The sequence below is a fragment of the Anneissia japonica genome, unplaced genomic scaffold (assembly GCF_011630105.1).
Source record: "Anneissia japonica isolate Jap-2015-1 unplaced genomic scaffold, ASM1163010v1 scaffold1128_len1000024_cov185, whole genome shotgun sequence".
Taxonomy (NCBI): domain Eukaryota; kingdom Metazoa; phylum Echinodermata; class Crinoidea; order Comatulida; family Comatulidae; genus Anneissia; species Anneissia japonica.
Genome location: NW_022705247.1, coordinates 749,898 through 774,015, shown reverse-complemented (window position 1 = coordinate 774,015; position 24,118 = coordinate 749,898). Strand labels below are relative to the sequence as shown.

Sequence of the window (24,118 nt, the reverse complement as noted above, 5' to 3'; positions counted from 1 at the left end):
CCAGAGCGACAAGGAGCTCGAAAAGCCGAATTATTATAGAGGGCGTAAACCATTTTGTTTATTCTAACTACTTTGTGTTGAATACGTACTCGTGCGAATAAGCAAAGAATATAGATAGATATTCTCAAAAAGTTCTATTTATACTCTTTGATATTCTTTGGAATAAGTGTCCGGGCACTTTCGAGGTTCCTTATATCCGACGAAAAAGTCGCACATTTTTAGCGAAGTACCATAAGGAATAAAGTAATATAAAATTTGATATTCAATTGAGGTAAGTTTTAAAGTTTTTCGTGACTTCAATTATACTTTTAATTTGTGTAATAATCAAGATATGAAATAGAAAAATGAAAAGTTGTCTAATTCTCATAAAGTTTTTCATGACTTCAATATACTTTTTCATTTGTGTAATAATCAAGATATGAAATAGAAAAATGAAAAGTTGTCTAATTCTCATTTTATGGAAAAGTATAAACTTTGCAAATAAAAGGATTGGTTGACTAGCTTTTAAACTGCATTGTTTCAAAGAATATAAAGGGCTCTACAATACTGTAATACTAATTCCCTTGCCCATAAAAACAAATCAAACATTGTTCTGAGTACAGCTGCCAACAATGCTATTATGAAAATTAAATTGCTGTTTCCCAAGCTCAGTAACACTTGAAAAACAGGCTTGGGTCGGTCAGTAATTTTATTTTGTTAATTTGTGAATAGCAGGTGTAGAGTTAAAATTACTATTAATAAAATATATGTAATATTATTAATTACTGTATCACTACCAGTGGTGTAATGTCCTTGGAAGCACACAGGCGTTACACCACTGGTAAGGCTTGGTAGTAAAGTGCTAGGTGGTAATAGCAGGAGAGCCGCCTTGCAGGCCCCTTTTGATTGGGGGCTGGGACTGCGCGCCCCAAAGAGTCTATGGCGTTATGCCAGATTACTGGTAAGGTTTGCACAGCATCTCTTTGATACGGGGTTTGATATTGTAAAATGAGTGTTGCAATTTAATTTGGTTCACAGTGTTGAAACAGAGAAATTACTGACTTTGGAACCCTTGCATTTGACAATGTAGTAAAAGCTAATGAAAAATAGTAACGAAAGGTGATTGCAATTCACAGGTAACACCTTTCATTATGTACTTTGTATTATATGGTTAGGTAAGTGAAAAATGTGATTGAATTCTGTGTATGCTAAGACATTTAATAACTTAAACAGGCAGCATATCAAGTGACAGGGAGTAGGGAATAACACAAGAAGATAATAAAATACAACAAAGCATTTTTCATTTTCATATTTTTTATTAAAATTTTAAGTATTGTATTTACAGATTTTGCTTGCTTTGCTAAAAGATCACCAAATAACATGGAATATCTGAACTAATGATCACCATGGAAACAAAGAAGTGACAGAAACATTCTAAAATTAAAACTCTTTACAAGGAGCACCTCAAGTATAAAAATTGACATTTATACATTGAAATTATTTTTAGAAATTTGTAATTATCAAAGTGATGTACGTTACAAACTTTGGTGGAAGCAATTAATAGGCTTATAATTCTGTTCTCATATATAATGCCAAATTTGCCGTTACGGTTACCATCTGACTCCTAGCTTATTTACATAAACAATCCAGTACCATAAATTTGAAAATTTACACAAATATGCATGTTAAAAATGTACACATTTAACATTAAAATCAGCTCTACAGTACAGCTCTATAACACCTTTCTTTGCATATTATAGAATTCATACTGGCGCACACACCAAAAAAGAAAAGAAAAGAAAGAAGAAAAAAAACCAGCCTACTGCAATTAAGAAACAAGCAAATTATAGCAGATACCTTGCTCAGACATCTAGTCTGTGTTTTACATAGTATTATATAGAAGAAAAAAAAGTCCATTCATATGTTTGAGGGCGCTATAAGCAACAAAGAACATTCTGCATATCTAAACCACATAGGAGAAAACTTTGACTAATTGATGGGTGTCTACTGACAACCCGAGACAAAAGTCCTTGAGACAACTGTATAATTTGACTGTTCTATTTACAAAACAAATTGGGTGAAGTGGTCCTTGCCTATTCTCTTTGGTTATATCAAATATAAACTTATTATCAAAAAAGTTACCTAGAATATTCATAAGTGGCATTCTCTCATAAGGTCAGAGGTCCAATTTGAGCACACACCCATCACATGTTAATGTTTTCTAAGCACACCGCATCACAACCGGTTAATGACAAAGATACGTGGTTGTTTCATATTATCTGTCATAGGTAAATGAATGCGGGCTCAAAAATAATCATGACATCATTTTATGGGGGAGCCAGTTTAAGGATACCTCCTATATCTAATGGCACCATCACATCAGTAAATATTGAGCAATAAATATAATTTCCATTTGATTTATTTTTTTTGCCCACAAATCATCTTATCTTTACAATAACATAGAAGTGCATAGACTAATAACGCTACAAGGTATATAGATGTTAAAGACTACTTCAAGATACATATACTGTATTTACAGTTAATAGAATACAATTCTAGACATATGCTTACATGTTATTAGAGAAATGTTAAAATAATTTTTCAAATATCTTAACCACCATACATAATTATTATATTTCTTACAATTCATACAATTTGTATTCATTTGTATGATGGCAGTATTCAAACCAATCAATTATATAAGAAAAACACAAGGTGAGTTAAGATACATTGAGATAATAGTAGAATAATGAAAAGACTAATTTAAATTTATTGAATTTAAGTAGAGGTAAATATTATTTATATTGAAAAAAATAGTAAAATATGCTTAATACTATGCTCAAATTAATTGAATTTATTGGCATAATTGAATATATTTTTATCTATTATTTACCTAAATGGAAATTTAACTATAATGGCAAAATTAACAACAACATTGCAATAAAACATGTGCTGTAGTAGGTAAAACCATTCCTATAACCAGTAATTAAAAGAATCCATCTTTAATATAGATTGTTCAACATCACCATTTCAATTAACTATAGACATTTAATTTGATCAATCAAAACGAAGGTGAATACAATACAATATGACTAAAAATTAATGATGCATCATAATACAAATATTAATAACAATAACAATAATATATCTGTCCTATACTGTATAGTGTAAGACCTTTTTGAAAATTTGTATTATAGACCTATCTTTTAAATGCTAACTTCATAATTCACACATCTTTTTGTTAACAAGACCAGAACTGCCTCAATTAGGTCAATCATTTTATTCAAATTTCTGAATCCCTAAATATGTAGTAAATAAAACCATAAATTGCATAGCTCAAAAAGATTAATAATTATACATCATTCGTTAATCATAACGAAAACAATTAAAAAAATATACATAAAACACATTAATTTTTTTATAGTAGAATTTATGAGTTGTACATCTCAATTTCTTGACAATGGCAGTTAATGCTTTGTTCAAATAATAGTTTCCGAGAACTAAAGGAAAAACATTGTTAAAAACTAGTTCTTTAATATAAATTTTGTACAATACATTAAAAACATAATCCTTATTATGAATCTCAGCTCTTCATACTTTATTCAATTCTATTGCAGAACTTTTCAAGATATCATTTTCATACAATATCTATCAAAGATTATTACCAATATATACAATTATATATCAATAAATACTAATATCTATCAATGAATATTAATAATTAAAATTTATCAATAATCATAGATACATATAAATAGTTATTAATATAATATTATCAATATATAATTACATATCACTAAATACTGCTATATACTTATCAATATACTAAGATTTATCAATAAATATTGATATATATCAATAGCTATCAATACATTTTTATTAATTTAAAATTTAATACATATCACTGATAATTTACATGAATAAATATCAATGTAAATTAAATATATCAATACTTAAATCAGATCAGATACACCTCTACACACATCTGGTTGTGCTGGAATGTATGTACAGCAATTAAGAATATTTACATCATATATACACATTGTTACCAGGTAAAGGGCACTAGGTAAGAACATTAAATTACAATGTTTCAAAATCTCAGATAGAAACATGTGGTGCATAATGAAGTGAGCCCTCTATAGCCAATGAAACCACATTATCCGTGGTTGTAACTCTTTGAGAGTTGTTAATCACATTTGGTGAGGTGCTTGTTTAAAAGCAATACTTATTCAATCATTCATGGTATGTTTGGATTTGTAAACCCAATGTTTTTATCTACTACTACATGACACATGTTTGATTACAGGAATAATCTTTTTTTTTTTTACAACCAGATACACATATCACATAACTCTCACCTATGAAGTCTAATGATAAGGACAGGCTAATCTAATACCCATATCATAAGAGATCCTATGGTTTATGTGGCAGTCATATAATTTCTGGTAGTTGGAGTTTTGATTCTGATCCTTTTCTGTTTCTTTGGTTAATTTCTAGACGTTTTATGGTTTAGATTGATGTGTTCTCACACATTTTACATAGTTCTTTCAACCACCTAAGTATTTTTGATATAGAATTGTGCAACATATTATTGATTCAGGGTGGATGTGTAGGCCTATTCAATCCTGTAATTTCAAAACATGTTGTATATGACAGCTGGTAATCTAACTGCTTACAGGGCATTGCCAATAATGAAGGTAACAATAACGCGCAGCGGGGCTATTGTTAAACGGATCATCCGTTCCCGCACACTGGCATGTGTATTGCTTCTGTCCCGGTGCGGAAGGACTATTTGACACTTTAAGAATGTAGGCGCTTCCACCTTTAGTTGAACAGGTCACTCCGAACACCACTTGATCCTACAAGGAAAAAGAAAACGAAAAAAGTTAATAAAGAAATTTTTATTATATGCAACCCTATATTAAAATGGTATCAACATTTTAAACAAGGTTGTTCCCATTTTAGATTGAATCCACAACTCGCAGCGTCATTGGGCTGAATTGTGTGGCGTGGTCCATGACTACTGTAGCAGCCGTAGAGAGGTGCTTAGTTATCATCATTCCATGACAGGGGCTTAAATGCACCATAGCAGTACAATAACTTCCTTCCGTTTATAGATAAGCACTATCTGTTAACCCCTTACTCTTCCAAAAGATGAAATGGATTCTTTAAAGTGCACATGAGCCAGAGGTATACACTGGACTTCCTGTTTTTAAGTTATTTTATTCCTTGTTTCGCGTACTTATTTTTTAAAAGATTATCGGAGGAGGGCGAAATAAAAATAAAAATAAAATTTTGTTATCTTATTTAGCAAATAGTTTTGCCAAAATCATCAAGACAGAGGAGAAAATAAAAATAAAATTTTATTGGTGAATGTAAAATAGGATGGTTAAATACTTCAAATATACGTATCTTATCTTTGGAGATTTCAAGGCAGCAGAAGGCGTAATAAAAACAAAGAAAAAATTTTATTTTTTTCTGAAATGCACTAATATTGGCCAGAAATAAAATGTTATTTTGATTCGAAATCGGCAATATTTGCAGTCAGCGGGTTTGCCAAACAAGGTATAAAAAACGTCTCGCCTTATCCGAGAAGACTTGGTACCAACCGCAGCGCCGATATTAAGGCTGTAGTTTGCGGAGCCCATGACTTACCATTCGAACGCTCAACTCACTCCATTTGGGGTCACTGCTGGCGTAGACACACAAGATATTCATTGCTTTTGGGTTAATTGGATTTCTTTAGTATTCTTATTTTTAATATTATCATCATTATCATAGAAATATTACATGACAAAGATTAAAATTTCGGAATACTGAATACAAAAATATTCTACAGACTTACAGCACTTGGTGTCATGGTAACATCTGTTGTGGTACTACCTGTACCACTTCCATGCTGAGCTATCTCATAGGAACATAGGCTGAGATCCCCAGCCCCCGGATCTCCCTTGGATCCATTGTAACCCCTGGGGCCTTGCATCTTGCTAACCGTATCAACTTCTTGGGTAAGGGTGGCGTTGACCGTCATCAATTTTTGATCTAAGCTCATGTCTGTCACCTCAAGCATAGTTACCTATGAAAAAAAGTGGGTAAATGTTGGTGAAAAGAACTGCCATGACAGAGTGGTAGAGTGCTTTACAGTATAAGCTAGAGGTGTTGGTTCATCCTAATTTTATGAATCATTAATATGTATAAAAAGAGTCCACTTCTCCAAATCAGCGTTTTTATTTCATTGTGTTTATCTTATCACCGTGCTTCGTAAAATCTTTGTTGTTGCCTGATGTTGCTGTTACTGTTGTTGTTATTGCTGCTTCTTCCCAGACGTCATTGTCACTGTTATTGTCATCATATTATTACCATTAACGCCAAAGGACTTACCTTGCTTGAGATATCAGCCTGACTGGTAGAAAGAGCGTCAATGCGAGCTGACAATTGAGTATTGATGGTATCCACCCTGGCATTGATATTCTCGTCATCTGTGTTTTGCTGTGGAAATAGTTTTTAAATTATTCAATATCATTCATGATAAATTATGAGAATATAGTAATAATTACAAAATAATAAATAGGAAAAATACAAACAAAATCAACAACAAAGGTGGATAATCTCATAGCTTACCTTTTGTTGCAAAGTTGCTATAGCAACTAAGGCATTATCAGCATTTGACTCAACATCGTTGAACTGGGCAGATGCGCTGCTTTTGTGATCCTCCAAACTTTTCTCCAACTCTTTGATCTGCAAAAAAAACGTAAGGAATTTTATATATAAAAATATTTTGTTGTGGATCATCCTGATATTTTTATGTGACTCAGGTCTTTGAATTTTTAGATGAGTACAGTATCTCTTTTTAAATATAAATTTTTTTCCAAATTTTCTCACACTGCCCTGCCTCAGGCCAGTTTAATGCGAGTCAGAGTGGTCATCTTGATCAGCTAAACCCCATCAAGTTGCATTTAAAGTGTGCTTCCAGCCAAATCATGACGCACACATGAGGCAGAAATTCTCTACTGGCTAACCAAAGCTTGCATAATTTTACTAGATTACTAAAATACAAATAAGAACATGAAAATACACTTACGTAGAATTCTAATATGAATGCTAAATGCATATCTGAATGGTGTTTTTATAATACTTCTGAATATTTTCCCCATTTTGCTCCATTTACTAGGGCGACTTAATGTCATGTATCACAGAAGAATTAAGCTGTATATATTTTAGTTTTCCATATATAACTTAACCTTTATACTATTAAATTAAATACATTTGTAGTCAAAGCAGTTTTACCTTATTAGAGTTCATCGTAATACGAGTACTATCCGAAGTATTCAGTGGATCGTCTCCGTTGCCAGATAAAGCATTTTCTAGATCCTCAATCTGTTTAGGATTTTATAAAAAAATTTGATTTATATATAACTGTTTGTAATTGAAAATATTTAGAAAGAAAAAAATAAATGTAAGAATTTCTTGAGGGCCTGCAGCCAAAGATAGCCATTTCATAGTTTCAAGTGTGCATTATCTTATGTCAAAGGTCAATACATATGAACAAACAATAATATGGTCCATACTAAAGACTTTATGAACTGTAAATTAGGCTATATTTATAGAATACAATAGACAATATACCATATACACCATATTATTTATTTTGTTATATACACATGAGCAATATAAACTAGAAGATTGTCTTTTTTTCTAGAATAATCAATAGAGTACTCACCTTCTGTGTTAAAGCCAGTAGCTGCTCTTGTTGCTCCAGAACCTTCTTCAGTAGATACTCTGTTGACATGCTAGGATCCACAGTTGGCCAATCACTTGGCGATAACGTTGATGGACGGCCAATCACTTTATCAGCAAATGCACTGTCTCCAGTTTCTATACGAAGGAAACAGAAAGTTAAATTTAAACAGATTTCAACCAAATGATATGCTAAATTAATTTCTTTAGTAATTAAAATACAGCATGTCAACTGATGCACTATGGAACCAATATACAGAATTACACAAAAATATAGACTTAATGACTTAAAAATACTGTACAATAAAATATACCTCTTAAAATTATATTTTGAATACTGATGTTTTCAAACTTTAATCTAATTTAATTTATGTCTTTTTCAGATTTCCAAACCAAGTGATGTAAAGCCAATTACAAATGGATGTACAATGTATTGTAGTCATAAACTCTGTAAATAATAATAATAATAATAATTCTGGATTTATATAGCGCCTCCCATTGACATTACCCCCGGATCACTGAATCAAGCACATATGGAACACACACTCAAGCCCCATAGGGGAATTCCATAATGTTGCAGCTGTATTCAGCGCAGGCTGTGTTTGAACCTACCAGGTACCCACTTGTACTCCTGGGTGGAGAGAGACAACCGTAGATAAAGTGCCTTGCCCAAGGACACAAGCGACTTGCACAGCGAGAGTTTTGAACCCCCGACCTTGAGGTTGGGAGTCCAAACCACAACCGATGCGCCAACCACTTCTACTAAATACAAACAATGCGATATTTACCTTTTTGTTCCACAACACCAAAGACCATTAGCAAGACTAGGACAATCGCTGCAACAGCTAAAAGTATAACAACAGGTATGATGCAATTATTACGGAAACATTTCAATTTGCTACCACAACAGGACGATGAGGGCTTCTTAGGATCATCATCGATATCAAAGACCTTCTTTTCTCCAAGCGTATGAACACTAAAATCCTCGTAGAGTGGGTTTTGCTTCTTCCTATAAACATAAAAAAGAAGATTGCATATTAACAATTTTTAAAGGAAAAAATATTAAGACCAAGTTCTTATACTATGTTTTAATTATAGACTGGTCTACATGGGCCAAGCTACAAGGTTATACATAAACAGGCCTGTATGGCCACAAGAAGATGATATAAGTAAACTGAAACAAGTTGATCAACTAAACACAGCCTGACAAAGTTAAATTTTTAAAAATTGCAGATACATAAACATTGACTGAAAAAAATATACAGATCATAGTTCAATGGAAAATTACGTTCAACCTTGGCCTTGAAGGAATGTTTTTAACACAATTCTCCTCTGACATCATTTAGAATTTCCTGTCTGGAAACTACTTTCCAAGCTTTCCTGTGCTTTTTAATAAATCTTTTCCAATCATCAAACTGTATATTCGCCAGTGGAGTTACGGTATATATACTGTACATTGTATACTGAGCCCCGTCAAGGAACCATGGTGGGTTATTAAGAGTTCCACATAGCTCCGTGTGTTATGAACATTGCCAGGTCACTGTGTAGTGTAACTGCAGGACTAAATATGGTATATTTTGATTGGATATAAATACACATTACCATGGAAACTAGACAGAAGGTCAACCTTTCTTCCTATCTCAGGAAAGGCAAAAACTTATCATTTACCCAAGGAAGTATCTAACTACACATCAGCTTGCTAACAGGAAACAATAGTGGATATGCAAATATTTGCTACTCTAGCTGGTCACTGGTTATACACTTTTTGTTAATTTCTTACACTATCTGTAGGTAAAGTTAATTTACTAAGATTTGATTGGATATGGTGATAGAACATGGTAAACACAGTGTGGGGCAATGGTGCCAAAACATGATCACAATATTTTGAATGGTACTTTTATTTGTCGAGACATTTTATTTAGATAACTGAAATGATAACTGAAAAACACAGACGCTTGCATATAAGAGATATTTTAAAGTAAATTTTTAAATCATTAAAAAAGAGCAACATAAAAATAAAAAGTTATTTATGTGAAAATGTATTCATCAAAGTATTATGAGCTGACCGCTAAGCCTTAATTACTAAATACCTGGCGCCTCCTCCTTGGGCAAGAGTAATTAAACTAATCATAGCGAATGACATTCAACTTTGTGTTAAGTTCAACTGGATATGAGTTGTAACTTCTTATGACATTGTTTCCTCCCTGACCTAGCCTATGGCCATCTTCATATCTATAAAATTTCTTGACCCATATTTAAGATTTGATTATGGCCATTCAAGGATGTTGTACTGGTCAAACATATCCTCAAGGTAAATATCACGACTGAGTAGTAAATTAGGTTTATACATGAGATTTCGCAGAATATTCTTAGACCCAACATTATAGCATAGCCCACTTTTGATGAGGTGATGAGAAGGGGTGTTTTTCTTTTTACTGAAGTCAATTTAACTGAAGACGAACAAATTCGAAATAATCCCATAGTATGTCCAAGTTTACCAATTTTTTTTAAAGGTATTCATTATTTCAATTGTTTAACTTAATTTAAAAAATGCTGTTTTCCATGCCGATTTGCTAGACAAGACAATGGAAGCAGAAGAAATATTGCACATTTTTAATAGGATACTGAAAACAAAAAAAGGAATAAATGATGGCCTAAATAATTATATATTAAAACAAATTTAATATAAAGTCTCTGTTTCAAGGCATTTAGACAGTGGAGACCAATGCAAATCTTTCGCCACTTACCAGGTACCAATTCATACTCATAAGCAATGGCGGCTCTAGGATATAATTTATGGGGGGGGGGCGCTAAGGTGTTATGGGTGTAACTATAAAGTAACGTAACCAGTATCAGACTTGAGCTCATGACCATTGGAATGTATGGTGGAAGCCATACCATTGCACCATGTGACATAAGCTAAAGTAATCATGAAATTGAAAACATAAATTCTCATTTCATTTATACACATATTACTAAAATAATACTCCTAAACTGATAGAAACCAGGAAATATATCTATATTACTAGGGCTAAAGAATGTAAACTGGTACCAAAAATTCTAGGACAGTGGGCTTATACAAAAAACCAACATAACCACAACATTAACAAACTTATATTAGTTGTTATGGGAAAAATAAATAAGTTTCTATCTTTACTTCCTGGACAGTAAACGCCTATACAACTTCAAGTGACAATGTGTGATATGCAAAGGCAGGTACAGTAGGACACCTTTGACCCTCCTGTACTAACAGAACCTCTATTATATTTGTATAACATATCATGTATACAAAGGTGCTCCTGATAATTTTATTTGACATTGCATATTATGAAAATCACAAGAGTAAAATTTCTTTCTCACCCCCTATAGACAGGTATACAGGTAAATCATAGCACAGGTTGGTGCTTGTAAAGGTATCTAAGGAATGTTGGAAAAACTGCAATGTTAATAGACATTCCTACAAGCAGTTCAGTGGTACCAACTTTCAGAGATTTTCCACAGGGGCACCAACCCTAGAGGACCAATTTAAAGAGCAGCTTAGGACCTCCAGTCAGGGTCCCCATGGAAGACGTCTGATGGGATTATGGGTGAGGGATGGTAAAAACTGTACTTTTAGACCACAATATTAGGAAACGGCATATATAGCTATAGCAATAACAAGTTTAGTCCTGATGACAACAACAACAGGGAAAGCTTCCTTACTGACACCACAATGGTTTTTAGCCAATATCCATGTCTATTAAAATGCAAACATCCTATCCTATGATTGGTAGTGATGCAATGCATGTATTACATACACAATGCTAGGTGACCAGAATAGAATGTACAGTATGCTTTTTATGTTATGCAATGATGTGAACTTGAATGCCAGGTCAGAAAACTGCGACAGAACTTTCAATTGTTTGATGAAAGTCTAAAGTAAGATTAAAGTCTATCACTTTATCGTATTGTTAAAAACCATTAAACTTTTCATTTTCTAACAGATAATGTGTCAACATGCGATAAATATTATCATAAATCCAAACACTCACAGCAACTTATGAGCATGTACCTTTTAAGTACAACCATAAAGTTGGCAAACACATTAACACACACTGTACAGTAATTGAAGAATATGAAAAAAACATAAGGGATTTTTTTTTTTCCATTTTCATCCAACAGAAAGTTAATAATAATTTTCAGGATATGGAAAATACTGTGCAGTGCTCTATATTGCATTATGAGGATTTACAGGGAGTGGAGTAGCTTATAAAATCATGAGAAAAATTCCTGGTGTTTGGCAATGGATTTCAATTTAAGAAGTTTAGATTTGAAGGCAGATACGTTAGCTCCCAAGCTCAGCTCCAGTATAAAATTATTTTGCAATATGTGGAATTTGAACCATTTAAATGTTTGCAATAATATTGATTATTTGGTCATTTAAAATAATATATATTATAAATAATTATAAAATAAAAGCTATATAGTTCTCTCTCTAATTAAATTAACCTCAATCCAATCATGGAGGTATCAAATTTACTATTTAACATCTTTTTGGTCCATTAAAGCTAGAGGCAGTTTGGTACAGTGAAAATGGTTTGGTTGGGGTTTCAATCCTTCGCTATGCATTTCACTTTATCTACATTGCTACCCGGGTAGCATCAAATTGCTGGAAATAAGCTGCAGTAGAACAGCGTCCTACACAGGGGTAGTACCACACTCTCCTCCGCTTCATGCTACTTGAAACTGGGGATGAGCTACAGCCAATATGAACCGCAAGGCTCTGCAAGAATTTACTATATTTTTACTGTTCCAATAAAGACCACCTCAATCTAATAATAATAATATTAAGTATAAAGACCACTGTTCTATGGGCCCCACATAAATGCTTATTTTTACCTTCATGACAATAATTTTTCTAACTAAAGACCAAAGAGCTCTGTTTAAGACCATAAAATTCCTGCTTCCAAAAGTGGTCTTTAATTGGCAGGAGAATTGCATTCTTAAGATATTACTTTTTAATACAACAGTATGCTTTTTAAATATTAATACAAGTAAACTACCACAGTATTTATTAAATCTATAATCATTCAGTTAATCTATTGGTTTATCTCTATCCATGGAGGTATTATGAGTTAATGGCTCCATATATTCTTCATTAAAATGTTTACATAGTTGAAGTTACTGGAGGTCAAACCATATTCCTCCATGATTATTATATGCTCTTTCAACTTAGGCTAATTAATCAATCTACCTGTAAATCAGATAAACCTGATAATCAGATTTGAGTGATGCTCCTAGCCAGGAAGTTAATACTTAAGATTACTTAAAAAAAAAAAAAAAGAATACGGCAAACATTGGCTTACTGATCAGAACCCCAAACAATACCAAAACCTTAATCTATTGAAAAAGTTTAGACAGTATTTTGTTCACGGTTTATATCACTGGACTAATAATGGCACATGAAGTGAAAAAATATCCATATTTGGTGAACATGTCTGAGGTAGTTCACTGACTGGTTCAACAAAATAATCATAGCTTATGGTCTGTACAAAGTGTTATTACAGAACTTCCGATTTATTCTATTAGCTATGAAGTTATAAATTACTTTAAAAAAAAGAAATAAAACAGCTTTTTTTTTTAATCTGCTTTTACAGACTTCTTTTTTTACCAATCAAACAAAACTTGCACAAGTGATGCATATAACAGACTCTTATCTGCTATGAATTCATTGTTCCTACCTCCAGGTATCAAAAATCTAAATACAATGTCAAATTCTAGAAATATAAACTATTCACCAGCCACATCAATCAAGAAATGCAAAACCTCGTTGGCCATCAACATTTCCCTCTTTCGTATTATATTGTGCTCAAAACTGTAACAGTTTTTCCTTTCAATTTAAAGCCAGGCTTTGGAGGAAAATACAATTTTGATACGTTGTACAATTGATTTTTCTGAGACACTAAAATTATATTTGACGAAAAACTCGGGAACAATTAATGAGATACATATATTTTTTTATTAAAAACTGGGGGAAGAAAGGGCCTTAACCATCTTCCCCTAATTTTTAAATATTCAAAAATCTGTATCTGATTAACCATTCCCAAGTTTTTTTGTCAAATAAGCTTTTTGTGCCTTAGAAAAATCGTTTGTACAAAATTTTAACAATTTTTTCCCTTAATTGTTAATAAGTTTTCATTTTCTTCTTAATTGTAAATAATTACTTTACATGAAGATCTGATGCATTCAAAGAAAATCCTTGCTAGTTAAATAGAATTGTTTCTAGTCTTTCCAAGCACAATAAAGTTAATTACCTTATGGTAGAATAGCTCTTTGGCAATATAATTAAAGTAAAAATATAAACATTATTATGGGGAAATCACATAAATACTTGACTTCTCACTACATTACAACATGTTACCAATTTATATGTTAAAGAAAGTATACAGTGACTTGAAAAAATACTTGTTTGACAAGTTATGTATCGGCCTACATATCCAAAAATGTTCCCCATAATATATAAGGTAAAATACTTAAAGATAAGAAACTGAAAGAATTAGTGCCAGGAATCTGACCTAAGCCAGTATTGGGATACCAGCTGGATAGGAACTTTCCTGAATTATTGTTCAACTTGTGATTGTTTCCCTAAATTTGGAAGTAGTTTGATGATAAGAATAGTATCACCTCGGATTGACAGCAATCAATTGTCAGAATGACCAAGTGAAAATGTAACTTGAAACTCTTTTTGTTTGACAATTTGAATACAATAACTTCTTGGATTATTGAAAGTTGAATTTTAAACTATAAACAATTAACATTGAAAATATGAATAGTAACTTAATGTAGTTTACCCTCCAATTTGAGATCCCTCTAATTTCACAACTTTTTCAAAGAACCAAATATCAAATCTCCAATCTGTTAACACAAAGCTAATCCTCTAAATTGGAGACCAAACCTTGAGATCATCAGAATTTTTCAGGTCCCAAATTGGTCACTAATTGGAGGGCAAACTGTACCGTATATAAAGTAAGATATAATACTTGCATTAAATATTAGGATTACTGTAGATATTTTTTCACCAATAAACCATCTCATATTTTTAATTACACAGTATGTAGAATACCACACTGAGCTACCATGTTCTACTCCTTCATTACTGAGCAGCAGTCATTACAATTGAGCACCTCCTGAGCTAGCTTCAGCTATCGCAACTTTTTACCACTTATTAATATCTAACCTAAGAATTTTTTATTTAAAAAAACCTAATAAAAACACCAAAACATGACTTACAATAATTACAGTATCGTATAAAAATTAAATTGTCAATCTAAGTTTGCATGGAAAAAATAAAGATAAAATGTAAGTAAGTATGTCTACAGTACGTAAACTGACGTAGCTTAACATTGAAGGCACTCGGCTGTACTGTATGGCGCTACAATGCTCAGTAACGAAGCCACGTCAATTGGTGTTTCGATATCCCCAATGCAGACATTCAAGTCATATAAACAAACAATCATACATTATACAATGGTCTCCATAAAGTGTTATTATAGTACTTAAAACAGTTGTTGATTTTGTATAAGAACTGCAGCCAATCTTATTATTAATATTATTATTCACTTTGTATTTCATAATCAAATTACATAAAAAACACAGATGTTATAATATCTAGAGGCTTATATACAACTATCAAAATGTGGAGGGATAAATATGCAATGTAATTTGCTTTTTGATGCCCCGACATTCAACAAAGGGTTAGGGGTGATGTCTGTTTAACGAGGTATGGGGAAAGAACAGTAGGAGTCCTTCAAACATGGAAAAGTTTTTATAACCACTGGAATATTTACCTTTCATGATAATGGTTTGCGAAGCACACGCTAATATTAATTTCCAATTATATTTAAGCAACTTTCGTGACAAAATAACACAAAAACAACAATATAGGTAACTACCAATATAAACAAATAAAAAATATTTACCTTGGTGGCATATTGTCAGTTCCTATTGATACAAAGTGTTTTGAAAATTTTAAACAACAGTGTTAATAATGCACAGTTATGTTGGTGCAGGTACGGTAGGGCCTAATAGTTAAAATGGAAGTGAATGATTGTGTGCAAATCGAGGGAACTGAATTTTGTGGTTAGCTTCATTGAAATAATAATGAAACTAACTTGAGTTACCATACTTTTGTATTGCTTGGAACCTGGTAAGAGTGCAAACAACTTTACCAAATCGAGACCCTAGATATTTAAACACCAGGTAACGAATATTTAACATTATGGTTCACTAACTATACAGGCCTTAAGAATTATAATTGGAATAATAATAAAAAAAATAATAATAGGAATAATGTTGGGTAGGGTAAATGGTTTGGTGTTTATTTTCTGTCATTGTTAGTGGCCTTTGCATTATCATCAAAAAACTTCAGTAGTACTTTTAACAATAACCACAACTTGCCATATCATTCTTCAAAAGTAATATTAACCGGTACTTATTGTTTTGAACTATTTTTTTGCTTTGGTATGTTATGACTAGACACTATTATTAGTGACAATTTTGAGGTTTGTGCTTCCGTGTTCAATTCAATAAGTTATATAAGCTAGAAGAATGGTGGCACTCCTGAGACACATATAAACATTTCTAAACAACAGGTAAAAAAGAACTTATATTTATGGCTGTTTTAACTTATGTTTATGGATATTCATTGAAAAAGTCGCTTAATTCATAACACATCTTAAACTGGACACTAACAAACAATTCAGACCTGTAGCCAGGAAGGTATTAAGGTTTGTGGCAAACTGTTCTTCAGCAAAACTACCAAAGATTTGATAATCAAATATAGAAGCATATATGAGTATATTCACATGCATATGTAATAACCATAGTCTTAATAAGAATACTAGATTGGAATTTATATGTTTTTATTTATAAAAGCTATATCCTAATATAAAGAAGAGAAAAAAAATGGATAGTTGCCCCACAAAAGAGAAAAATTTTATCTAAATTAATTCTAGTTTTATACCAACACTTACACTCTTTTACTGGTGATGCAATACTTGTATTTTGCAATATATTAATACTATTTTAAATATTCAACTTAAAGTGATAGATTGATAAGCAAGAACGTATTTTATTGAACTAGCTTTTAATATTATTCATCCGAGTTATGTGAACATTTTAAGTTTTAAGTATATAGTTTATTCTTAATATTTTATTTTAAAAAATTCCATCCTTAACTATTGGTTTTTATTGTTATCATTATCAAATTATTGTTGTGATTATTTTTATCATTATATTTGTACCGTAAAGTTTAAGATAAAATGAAAAGTACTGTTAACAAAATTTTATTTCAAATAAATGTGGGTATGAATCCCACGAAAGAGAAAAAAAAAGAATACTAGAGCCTGCATCAAATTTATATCATGATGTGATGCTTGTGATAAGCTGGCAGCATTTTAAAGTGAAAATACAGAATGCTTCACAATGTCATCATCAATAATACCTCTCGTCTTGCGATATGACGCTTTCCATTATTTTATGCCATTTGCTTTCCATTATTTTATGCCATTTGCTTTCCACTATTTTATGCCATTTGCTTTCCACTATTTTATGGCATTTGCTTCTCTTATAAGCAAGATGATTTTGTGTTTTGTTTTGTTCTAATTCCTTTTGAAATTTGCGGCCTTCCTCTTGGTTATCTTACCATTCTATTTACCTGCATACTTAATATTCCAACTTCTCCATGAGTAATCTTATAATAACACTTATGATCACAACTTAATGATACACATTATTTGTTTCACCTAAACATGTCATAACTGACAATCAAAAAGCAGACTACTTCATACTAATAATGATTTGATATTTATATCTAGTAAAATGCTATTGCTTACTGCAACTGCTGTCGATTGGATAGTGGAACTTGCAACTGCTGTCGATTTGCTAGTGGAACTTGCAACTGCTGTCGATTTGCTAGTGGAACTGTCTCGTGCAGCTTTCCCTTATTCAAGTCTTCCCATCTGCAGTAGTTCACTGGCTTTCTGAACTTATTAAACCCAGCAGTGTAATAGACAGGAGGATCATCCCGCTCAAAATTTAACGCGGTGCAGTACACGTTAGGATTGTAGTCAGGGGTTGGAAGACATCTTTCGTTCCAGCTCATCTTTTTTCTTGTTACTCTCGATCCCGGCAAGATATTAACTAGCGCCACTTGCTTGATTTTCATTGCAAGTTATCATTAAAAATCAATTTCTTATCATAAAATCTTTATTTACGTTTATTGAATCAAATTCGGTGATTTTATCTTATGGATTAGGCCCCAGAGAAAGCTTAACATTAACCAGATTAAGTTTTGTTAAATTACCAGTATATCAATGTTCTTGAACCCTGTAACAAACTTATCTTAAATCTCTTTATGGAAATCTTGAGTAAATATTGGTGAAACACTTCTCCAAGTAGATTAGGGATAAGGGAAAAAATTGATAAAATTTCTAAAATATGGGGTTTTTAAAATAACTTTAGAATCTATGAAGGGTGTTTAACATTTCATCCTCTACTAAAGTATGTTTTGTAAATATGTTTAAAAGAAATTTTAAGATTATGAATTTTTCTTAAATCAAACAAAGAAAAAACTTACATGTCGGAAAAGTAACGAAAGTTTTGGAAACTTTAATACACCTCAGAGACCATTAAAAGTTGTATATCTTATAAATGTGATTATTCAATTTAATTATTTATATATTGGTGTAGGAATGATTCCTTTAAAACTGGATTTTATATTTGATAACCATAAGTTTAAAGTTAAATTATTTTCCAGTATTCAAACGACCTGCAGATATTATAAGTTTTTATTGGAGAATAATGAAAATGTTGTCTTGAGGCAATACAACTGTAGAACAAAGGTGCACAATAGGAGCACGTACCTTTATTCTCAAAAGACAACTTTCCTGATATCTAATTTATCCTCATTTCAATGAAAAGAGTTTGTAAGAACTTATTTATTATGGAGAATGCTAATCAAACGGATATTAATGAGAATGCTAGGATTACCGATCGATTTAAACATTAATGCTGATGTGAAAACGATTAAACTTGAATAGCTTAAACCTCACCAGAGACACTTTCCCCCTGAATCTCAGTACCAGGGATTAAGTACTGTTTTTTCAAACTATTACTTCAATCATAAAATAATTGAATTTGGAGTAAAACAAAATTTTGCTAAAAATGGACTATGTCTCCCTCTACTAAAAAAAATTTAATTGCAAAATAACTTTAATAATAACAAATTTATTATTATTATCAAAATTTAAAAAAAAAATAAATATCAAAAGAAATAAATATAAAAGTAAATTGAGATATTTTTTAATGCTGGCATACAGCAATTATACCTTTAAAATGATCAACTGAATTTGATTGGATTTTCAACAAAATAATTTGGTGTTTTATAATTTAACTTCTATAATTTATTTTTTTAATGGTTTTAAAGTCAAAATGTTGCCTTTGCAATCTTTTAGCTTAATGTAAATCTGTTGTTAAGTGGGACGGTGGATAAACGAAAATTTGGTTTGTTCTTGTGTGGGTTAGTTGTTAGTTGTTAGTTTTGCTTTGTTTATGTTTATTTTTGCTCTAAAGGGAAAGGAATTTAAATGAAAATAGGTTAATTTCTCGTTGGTTGCTTTGTGTGGGGAGTTAAGTAAGGGGTAAATGGGTGGGGTTTATTTTTAATTCCTGTTGCTCTTTGTTAAGTTGTCTTTTGTTTTAGTGATTTTGTATATTTTGTTTTATTTTCTTGGACGTACCTCCCTTTGGAAGAGTGCCACTGATTTAAAAGTGTATGTTCCGAATAAATAAATAAATAAATAAATTATTATTCAAATTTTATTGAAAAATATTATTCAATAGAAAAATCACTCCAAGAGTCTTTTTATTTGAATGGATTTAATAACACAACGTGAACAACATCAGTAGGCGTAGCTTAAATAAACAAAGTTCTTGGCAAAGAAAGAATTAGTATTACAAACCATGTTCAATGAAGTGTATTGTATAGTAAGAGTCAATCATGCTGAATCATCTTGTATAGGCCTACCAATAGTTACCAATAATTTGCCTGTGTATTATGGGCAAAAAGTAAACACCGCTGAAATTGGGTGAACTTTATAGTCTAATGTAGAGTAGGTATGTGATATTCAAACCTGTCTATATATACTGTAGCCATATATTTAGAAAGCCTTGACACATAATTTGTAACTCATTGTAAAGACATTAAAAACAATATACATCCAAGGATGCTGTAATAGTATATTTAGTGCCTTTCTGATCTTTACACTCTACTAAATTGTAAGCCTATGCTTTACAGATCATAACTATACAACATTGACATGCTACTGCCATATTATGCTGTGCATAGGATTTATCTTGGTTTCAAACTCTGATGTCAAAATGTTCATTCTCCCAACAACTCTCTTTAGTCTCATAATGTAAGTTTAGGTCTATAGCTTATCCAGTACTTTATTGGAGCATGGAGGAAATATTCTGTGGGAACTACAATTAGGAACAACTAAAATAAATAATATTAATTACTTAATTTAAAAAAATATGACTGGTCAAGTACAGGGATTTGGCATTACATGACCTATCAAGGTATCTGAGAATGACCTTACATTACTTTATTGTTTTATTTAGGTAAACTTGAAACAAAGTGATTAAACAAATAAACCTAAACAGTAGTAATTAATAATGCCTTTAAACAGTATTTAAAATGCCTTCATTCTTTTATAACGAGATTAAGAGGGCTTTGACCTAGACCTTTTTAGTAAATGAATTTCATATGCCTCTAAGATCGGAGTTTAGTTGCTTAAATTTGTACTAAAAACATAAAATATCAATAAATAATAAGTGTACTGTACTTGAGTGAACCTGTAGCATACTGTGGCTTGTATTGAGCTGGACTTCGGAGATTACCTTTACCAGGATTGTATTCATACCCTTTGATAAGATGACAAGTACCCTAACAATTTTACAACGTATCTCTTAATTGCAGCCGGGGTTCCAAGTTGGAAGAAGTCGCTTCCCGGGAGATCTGGTTAAATGAGCTTTCTTAACGCATTTTAAAAATATATTCTGTTGAGCATTGTGATACCCATCAGCACCGATTTTCCATGAGACAGTCGATAACAAAAACATTCAAATATTATAAATTTGTGGGAGATGAGTTATTTTCCGGGGGATTCTTGCTTGCTTGCAGGAGTGAATGTGACCGTCCAGATTTTCGGGACATTCTCACAACCTTGGGAGTCTTGGGACCCATGGATTTACATCCGTTTGATTAGTTGGTTTGATTGATTTTCACTGTCATTTTAATAATAATGCCGATATTTTCAATGACCTACATTTAACACCATCATTTGATTATTCATCATGACTAACTGAACTTGGGATTTAGGTCTAAGTGCAGAGTGAACAAATCACTTTCACTGACTAATATTATGAGAACTGCAAATCTACAGTTAATTGCTGGAAAATAGTATAAAAATATGATGTTTCAGTTCAGGGGTTCTCAACTGGCGGCCCACAAGTGCATGTTATGCGGCCTTATAAATTCATTCAATGAACAATTTTGGTCCCTATTGCAATATACTCAGATACTCAGACACTTTATTTCGTCTATACAATCGTATAGAATTTTTTTTTCCGCCAGCATTAAAAACTACATACAACGAATCAACACAATACATTAGTAATAAATAGGTCAGCTTAAAAGACAATTAAGAAGGAAATAAAAACTTACTACCCACACCCATCCCCAACCACCCCCATCACCGTGCCACCCTGAACCCCTATTTTAGTTCATGTACTGATGGAGTCAAATGCCTTAAATTAATAGTCAATATATTTTTAATAAAAAATTATTAATAAAAAAAATTCAGTCTTTTAACATCCTACTATAACTACCCTATATACGATCTGGTTTAGAGAAAGAAACTGGGTAAAGTGCTTGCCGGACACAAGCCTTGGTCAAATTGAATCTCTAAATCCTGATCTTTCAACTAGAAGCACAAACTATACCACTGTGGCACATGGGTCTTTCAACCTACCTTGGATTATTTTGCTTCACACTTGGTTTTAACTGCTGCTGTGTCAGTGGTACTGGTATCTTTGTGCCGGTAAAGCTTGAAAAACCAGAGTCAAGTCGATCGAGTTGCATCATTTGTTGGTCGGCTTCAGGCTGTGAGAATTGTGAGCACCCACTGTCACGAGCATCATCGTATGTTTCAGTTGGGGCGTTGCTTGCTGGTTGTACGTGGCCGTTATTGGAAGCTATAATCGTCTCTACCATAGAGGGGCTTGGTAATTCTTCATAGTGATGGTTTGGGTCATGAGCTTTGTTGGGGTATACGGGTGGAGGCATGTAAGTTGGTAGTGGGGCTGCAAAAAAAAATTGAACATCATTAGCGCTGCTCATAAGTAATTCATCAGAATCTTTGCCGCTTGCTTGAAGTATGGTATATTTCACGGTTATCCTAGCGTCTTCATTAACATGAGTTAATTAAATTTTTATAAAATATAATTTATATGACTTTCACTTGAAAATCAAATTATAAATAAATTAATAGACATATTATTATTCTTATTACATTTATACAATCTATGTATCAAATGTTCACAGATTGTCTATTTAATCAGAAATCATCTGTAGTTTTTTTTTATTTACTTAATATGTATTATAGATCACACCACGAACAATATTACACACACACAGCAGTAGTGAATGGCAACATAATTAACATAATTGTTTAAATAGTCTTATGATGACATTTGACTTGTTCCATATGGCAAGACATGACGTTTGAAACCACGCCACATTGCATTAACAATGCTTACATCAATACCATGACAATATGACATGTTATAAGCACTACAAACAACAGCTGCCATGCTAAAAGATGTACTAAATAATATACATGACTGTGTTTTACTTCACAGCATAATACCCACAAAAATAGTAGCAGCAATAAAGATACAGTACGTCATGTATTGAATTTCTAGTATGTTAACGATGTATTGTCCCTGAAAAATGGCAAGGAAAGAATCATAAAAAAAACCCCAATTTTTAAATGTAACTTGCTCATTTTAAAATAACATACAAATTGTCAACTGGAACTTAGAAATTAATTTATAAAAAAATGTTTTATTTAAATACACTAATTTCTATTCTCCAACTTATCATTTTTATGTTACTTCTTCAAATGACCAAGTTATTTTAAATTCATCTCTATGATTTTTTCTTTTTTTTTTTTATAGACAATACATCTTTTAAATTTAAAATTTTATACTATATTGCAGACTTGCAGTACCACAAAACGTTCCATCTTTCAGTCCTTGGCTTTTACTGTGCTAAATAGATTTACATTCCTGGTGCCTGGATTTACTTTAAGTAGAAATAAATTTACAAAAGTGCATTACACAAAATAGGTAAAAGTATCTGAGCTGATAAACCTTATTAAAGGGATTATTATGCATAGTTATAAAAATCTTTGAAATAGGATTAAAGTGTACCATTCCTCTTGAAATTTTTCAGAAATACTTTTGGTTATATTTCAGATTCTGTCTGTGCTTCAAATAAAAAAAAAGAAGAAAATTAAATAATTGAAATTCCTAATTTATTTAATTGAAAATTGTAATAGAAACAATATTTTCCTTGGAAAATTTAATTAGACACCTGCCTTTCCTAAATTTTATTTGTACTCTTATATTGTCTAGTAAACAATTTAAAGGTAAAAAAAATTATATTATTCCATTAAAAAGGAGCTATTTAATAATCTAGGTCTATGTGCCATTTGAAATTGGACAAAGTACAGTATAATTTATCTCATGGGATAATTTATGCACACAAATTTCATGAAGATAAGGAATGAAAAAATATCCGCAAATTTTAAAAAGATATCCTTCCTGGGCTGACGACTTGTAAGTGGACATGTACCAAAATTATATTTAATGAAAATACAAGAGGCCTAAGTTGTCTACTAGTATAATCCAAGTAAGTTGGCATGCAGTCAACGTTGTAAATGAATGCGAAAGAAAATATTGAAAGAAGTACAAAACGACTATTAAGTTATCTAAGAGCACACTATTAGTAAGTTGGCATATGGGGTCAGCGTTAACAGAAAATAAGAAAGATTGGTTAAATCCTGATGTATTCAACAGACAACTACCATAATGCAGAAAAAAATCATCTTCACGGATATATTTATTATTTAAGTACCATATGTTACATGAAATGCTATCATTTCTTAAGGTCGATTGTGGTGCCATATTGTAATGACAGTTCTCAATTGTTAACAGGTACTGGGAATATCATATCTTGGGACAAGCATAATCATATATTTTCACATACTGACCTATATTTTATGATGCTTTAAATTGG

The 24,118-nt window shown here is 31.8% G+C and overlaps 1 protein-coding gene across 8 annotated transcripts in view; it reads right to left on the bottom strand.

The window, feature by feature from the left end:
• Positions 1–3,917: 3,917 nt before the first annotated feature.
• LOC117105472 overlaps positions 3,918–24,118 on the bottom strand; it is a 63,342-nt gene continuing 43,141 nt past the window's right edge. For all 8 annotated transcript variants that reach the window (XM_033246628.1, XM_033246627.1, XM_033246630.1 and 5 more), the window contains 8 exons: positions 21,789–22,119; positions 8,505–8,725; positions 7,700–7,854; positions 7,267–7,356; positions 6,601–6,717; positions 6,361–6,468; positions 5,825–6,055; positions 3,918–4,838 (listed from right to left, as the gene is read on the bottom strand). In XM_033246628.1, the coding sequence (XP_033102519.1) occupies positions 4,644–4,838; positions 5,825–6,055; positions 6,361–6,468; positions 6,601–6,717; positions 7,267–7,356; positions 7,700–7,854; positions 8,505–8,725; positions 21,789–22,119 (1,448 nt within the window). In that variant the 3' untranslated portion in view covers positions 3,918–4,643. The remainder of the gene's footprint in view (positions 4,839–5,824; positions 6,056–6,360; positions 6,469–6,600; positions 6,718–7,266; positions 7,357–7,699; positions 7,855–8,504; positions 8,726–21,788; positions 22,120–24,118) is intronic.